The following is a 6,238-nucleotide window of genomic DNA, read 5'->3' as shown; positions in this document are numbered from 1 at the left end:
TATATATATATATATATATATATATATACCTGTATTTGAAAATTGTTCTTTGATATTATTTAATATAGATAACAATTTTTTATTTATAGATTTTGGTCTAAAAATTACACTTGATTCATTATATTTGAAATTATCTCTTAAAATTACACAACTTAAAATTCTCACTGTCTCCTGAATAATATTATTTATTTGATTTCCAACATTGTCTATTAAATACTGATCAAATTCAATAATTTTTTCATTTGGATTTGTATAAAAAGATGTTATTGCTGTAACTACTTTTGCATGAAATGTAATTTCCAAAGACTACATATAAAATAAAATTTAAATTTTATATATTAATTAATTAAAATATATAAATATTTTATTTGATACAATAATCTCTCAAATTACACAGCATAAACAACCATTTCAGAATTTATTTTGTTTTAAAAAAAATATTTTATTTTGTTATATCATAAAATTTTTCTAAGTGGCATTTTCAAGATTTCAAAGTGATAACTCATTTTATAATAAATATATTGTTATATTATTATATAATATGTTGATTTTTTAAGGTAAATCATTTATTATCGGTTAATAAATTAAATTCTATTTGAAATATTTTTTAAAATATAAAATAATAAATAATTGAACTAATAATACAATTGATATGAATAATATGAAAAAATAAATCAAAAATATAAAATAATTTATGTTTTGATTTCTAAAGATATTTCATATATATAAGTATATATATATTAACATTTTATGTAATATATTTAGATATAAATAATTATATCTAAAGATTCAAAATATCTAAATATATATCCTGTATAAGTGAGAGATTATGTATTCATTTGTAAATAAAATTTATAAATGATTATATAAATAAAATTTACCTCAATAACTGAATGTATTTTTTCTAATTTTACATTAGAATTTAATAATGTTGCTGAAAGTCCTAGTACTTTTGGTTGATCCTCCTTAGAGCAATTTTTAAAGTATTGCATTATTTGTCTCATAGGATGATCATTTACTGCTCTATGACATTCATCAAAAATAATTAAATTTATTCTATTCAGAAATATATATCCATGGCAGAGTGCATCTATTAAAATTTGTGATGTCATTACTAAAACCTACAATATAATGTTTTTAAAAAGTTTATATGTATAAGTTTAAATGTATAATTCATGTAATTTCATTAATTTATATACAAAAATTATTAGTAATATTTATAATAATATAAAATATAATATAAACAATATTTGTACATTATTATATTTATTACACATATTTATACATTTATATATTTTAATTAGTAAGATATCAAATATATAAGATAAAAAAAAAAAAGATTTAATATTTGTATTCACTAAAAAGAATACAAAATATTTAATGAATTCAAAAAGCATCTGTTCAAACATCAATTCCCACATTCCATTAAGTGCTGCACAAGACAATTAATCTTGTAATATATTCTTTTCTTGTGAAATTTTAAATTCTATTAAATAATAATTAAATAACTATTAAATAATAAATGTTGATTCTACTAAAAAAAAAAAATACTTTTAGCAGTTGTTTATTATTCATTTTTTATTTTTTTTAATGAGTATTATAAATATTTTAAATCAAATTTTTTTCATTTTGTATAATTTTATATATATATATAAATTATATATATAATAGTACTTTCATGTATAAAAATTTGACATTATATAAAATTTGGATGAAATATAGAAGTAGATAAAAAAATTGATTAAAACTTGATCGAATATATTTATATATACAAATAATTTTTTTGATCATTATATACCAATATAATCAACTTTTAATACCTTATGCTCTTTTAATTGTGCATTCCATTCCTCATTTGTCCAAACATCAATTCCCACATCTCCACTAAGTGCTGCACAAGACAAACCAGTTAATCTTGTAATATATTCACTTTGTTGCATAACTAAAGGTACTGTATTCACTATAAATACAGTATGTTTACCACCTTTATCATAAGATCTAAATATAAAATTCATTTTAATAATTAATATTAAAATATAATTATTTAAAAATTTGTTACATCATATTCAACATATAATTCATGAACATACTTTCTTATATCTGCACTTAATTCTTTTATGAGCATTACAGCAATAAACGTTTTTCCAGCTCCTGTTGGTAAATAAATAATAACATTTTGTTTACATGCAATTTCAAACAATTCAATTTGATAAGTTCTTGGTATAAATTCATTCACATTATTCTCCATAATCTAAGGAACAAAAAGAAATATTAGAAATATTTATATAAATTTATATAAAAAAAATATAATACATAAAAATTGTAATTACATATATGTTTAAAATAATTGATATTTACCAAAATAACAATTTTAACAAGTAAAATTAATAATATTTAATTTATTATAATAAATACAATTTCATGTCATTGAAATATACACATATATATAATTTTTATACTAATAAGTTTTTTCACACTTTATCTTATTTTTATTTTTAAAAATTCAAGAAGTGACTTCATTACATAAAAATTCATAGAAATCAGGGAACTCCCTGATATTGTTAACATCTGGTTATCATTCCGTGTTTAAATAATTGATTCATAGAAATTAACATTTTAGATGTTGTCACAAATAAATCTTTTCTAAATTTCAAAAGTAGTAACTAATTATAATACTAACGTTTTTATTAATTATAATAATAAATATAAACATAATATAATTAAATTATTTTTCTAAAAAAACTAATTAAATATACATAATTATTTTAATATTTATATTTTAATAATGTATAAATATGATGATTATTGCAATTAAAAGATATAAAAAAAATAATGCTATTACTATACAATAGTATTGTTATTTTTATTTCATATACATATATAGTGTTTTATTAATTGTAATAACGTTATATTATTATATAGCTGTAAGAAATTAAAATAAAATAAGATGTAAAATAAAAATTTAAACATTTTAAACATAAAATATTTTTCATAATTTTTCTTTCAAAAAACTATGCTGCACACAAAAAAATAAAAATGAAATAATTAATATAAAATATAGAAAAAACTATAATATTGTCATAATTAATTTGAATAGTTAACTAATTCTTATATTGAACTATAATTGATTCGTTGTATTCTTATTTATTATGATATTAAAAATTGTTATAAATTTTATAAAATTGTAGGAATTTAAAACTAATTATAATAATTTGATTATTTATATTGAAAAAAGAATCTATATTGAAGAATACTGTTGGATTTATTCTTACTATATATATAAAATAGGCTGCTAAAAGTTTGTTGGTATATAATTTTGATCTTTTGTAAGATCAGTGTTACCAATAGATCTAAAAATTACTAAAGTTAACATCTTTCAATGAAAATACTGCCATGTAATCTTTTTTCACTATTATATCATAAATCATAATTTAAATATTATATATTGTATAACAGGAGAAAGAAATAACTAATTTTACGTTATTATATTCATAAAAATTATTGAAATAGTAAGTACTTATTTTTTTGAACAATTACAAACATTTCGTGTATTATATATAATAATCATTTGCAGTCTCAAGTGTAATATTGATTATTAAGATATTACAAAATGAAATTAGGAAAAAGACACTTCGAAATCGCTACAAGATGGTAAATATTTAATTTATTCTTCAATAATTTTATTTTATTTAATATATCAATTAAAATTTATTTCAAAAATTTTAAATATCTATGATTTGCTAGGTTAAATTTAATAGTTAATTATATAATATAATTTATATATTTATTATATACATCTATTATATATTTGTTAATTTTATTATACTGTATTAAGTTTATGTTTTTATAAATCATCATATATTTTATAAATCATAATAAATATAATTTTTTATGAATTAGGATTCCATCTTTAATGGTTTATACAGGAGCTGCTGGTTTGACAGTGGTTTATCTCACAGATTGGAAAGTAATAGCTAGATATATACCCTTTTATGGAGACAAATTCAAGGATTAATATATTCTTTAATAAAATATATTGGCAAATGATCATAGAAATTAAAACCAACATACAAATTAATAATAATAGTAATAATAATAATAATAATAACAATAAAGTATAATATATAATTATTGAATGTATTATTTATTAAATATATACATTAAATATTATCTACAAACTTCTTATAATACATTTAATTATATTCTATTTTTGATAGTTTTTCTTCTTTTTCTTTAAGTTTTTCATATAATGTATTTGCTTCTTCTTCAGCTTGTTTTTTTGCAAAAAAATTAACATATTGTTTGAAATAAAATCTGAATATAAATAATATAAAACAATGTTAATTATTATGTTAATATTTTTATCATCAATAAAGTTAATAAAGTTAATAAATAAATAACATAATTATACTTACTTATAAATAGCAGTACAACCTAGAACACCAGCTATCATAAAACTTATTTTGATCATAGGATGTATAAAAAATTTATTTTTGATCATGATACATATCCTTTAAAATAAAAAATAGTTTTAATTATTATGATAATAATGAAATTTTTTTTTTTTATATCTTTCAATAATATTTGATGAATTTTTTTTTCATTCTTAAAATCTAATAATTTAGATGAGGATATTTGATAAATGAATAGATTCCAAAAATATAAATTTTAATATTAAGAAATTTTTTTTTAAAAATTATTATATTTAAATATAATTCAATATTAATTTATCATTTAAATAAAATTAAAATAATTCTTATAAGTCAAACATAAACCAAATTTGATTTCAACAAATATAAATTTGATTAATAATTAATATTTCATTTAGAATAAATATAAAAAACTAAAAAGTTATGATATATAATAGATTATTATATAGGTTATATAGTGTTATTAGAATATGTATGTCAATTTGTAATAACACAAAAAGAAATTAAACTTAAAATATGTTAATGACATGTGATATTTTATTAATTTATTTTAATAAAATAGAAATATAAAATATAAATCTAAATTAAATCTTAGATATGTCATTACATAAAACAAAAAAATATAACTTAATTATTTATTTTTAATATTATTTCATTTATTTTTTCATAATATGAAAAACTTACTTTATTTATGTCTGTATTGGAGAAATTCTTTTCAGCAAATTGTTTTAATGGTTGGTTCCAAATATAATAACCAGTGATAGCACCAAGTATTGCAACTATATAACCTTCACGACGAGGTATACGGGAAAATGCCATTATAAATATAATAATTAATTCTTATAATAATATTTTATGTGAATATAAAATTTTAATTCACATAGAATTCACAATTTTAATTATTTTTAATGAAAATACAAGTATAAAATACTAACTTTCTTAAATAAAAATTATAAATATAACTACTAAATTTGTACTATAAAATTCAGAACATTTGTATTTCATATGCGATAAATGTTAATTGTTCGATGTTAGAATTTAAAATGCACAAGTTAAATATAACAGATGTATATACATAGAACGTATAGAATAATATAGTAACATCACATATTATATGTATTTTGAGTTATAATTATTATGAAAATGTACGATATATATAATTATTATGTAATGTAATCATAATTTCGATATTTCAGCATATTGTCATGTATTATATTTGTACGTTGTAATATTTCAAAATTATTATTTGAATATCATAAAGTTATTATATGTTCGAAATATTTATATCTGATCTTAAAAATGCGTTTTTACATATTTTGTGTTTACAACACATTTAAATATGACTTAGCATTTATAAAAGAAAATTAAAAAGTTCCAATGTGAATATCTAAAAAACTTGATGTTATTGATATAATATAATGACATTAAATCATGAAAATGTTTAAGACAAAAAATAATATGAAAATATATAAATTAATAAATATAGAAATCATTTTTGTTATGCATTCAACTTTTTTTTAATAATTAATGAGACACCATAAAATAATGCAACAATTTATCAATTGCATAACTTGAATTTTAAAAAATTTTATATTTGTATATGAATATATAATATAATAATAAATATAAATATATAAATTATGAAAAATAAAAATTTCCTAAATAATATTAGTAATATTAGTATAAGAACTTCATTCAATATTATTTTTAAAAGAATATTTTTTCCAGAGAAAAAATTATATAAAAACTATATTTTCATTAATATTAATAATTTTTATTTATTGTTATTAAATTACACAATAATACAA

At 16.9% G+C, this 6,238-nt stretch overlaps 1 protein-coding gene across 2 annotated transcripts in view; it reads right to left on the bottom strand.

Moving 5' to 3' along the window:
* Nucleotides 1-2,629, bottom strand: part of LOC102672512 (endoribonuclease Dicer) — an 11,825-nt gene extending 9,196 nt beyond the window's left edge. Inside the window, exons 1-5 of one of the 2 annotated variants that reach the window (XM_006623151.2) lie at nucleotides 2,359-2,629; nucleotides 2,091-2,251; nucleotides 1,821-1,998; nucleotides 882-1,121; nucleotides 30-306 (exon numbers count right to left, since the gene is read on the bottom strand). In XM_006623151.2, coding sequence (XP_006623214.1) covers nucleotides 30-306; nucleotides 882-1,121; nucleotides 1,821-1,998; nucleotides 2,091-2,248 — 853 coding nt within the window. In that variant the 5' untranslated portion in view covers nucleotides 2,249-2,251; nucleotides 2,359-2,629. The remainder of the gene's footprint in view (nucleotides 1-29; nucleotides 307-881; nucleotides 1,122-1,820; nucleotides 1,999-2,090; nucleotides 2,252-2,358) is intronic. The other variant, XM_031513968.1, reaches the window with a different exon arrangement.
* Between the last annotated feature and the right edge of the window lie 3,609 nt (nucleotides 2,630-6,238).

This window comes from Apis dorsata, unplaced genomic scaffold (genome assembly GCF_000469605.1).
Source record: "Apis dorsata unplaced genomic scaffold, Apis dorsata 1.3 scaffold_815, whole genome shotgun sequence".
In the NCBI taxonomy this organism is placed as follows: domain Eukaryota; kingdom Metazoa; phylum Arthropoda; class Insecta; order Hymenoptera; family Apidae; genus Apis; species Apis dorsata.
This window is presented reverse-complemented; position numbering and strand designations above follow the sequence as displayed.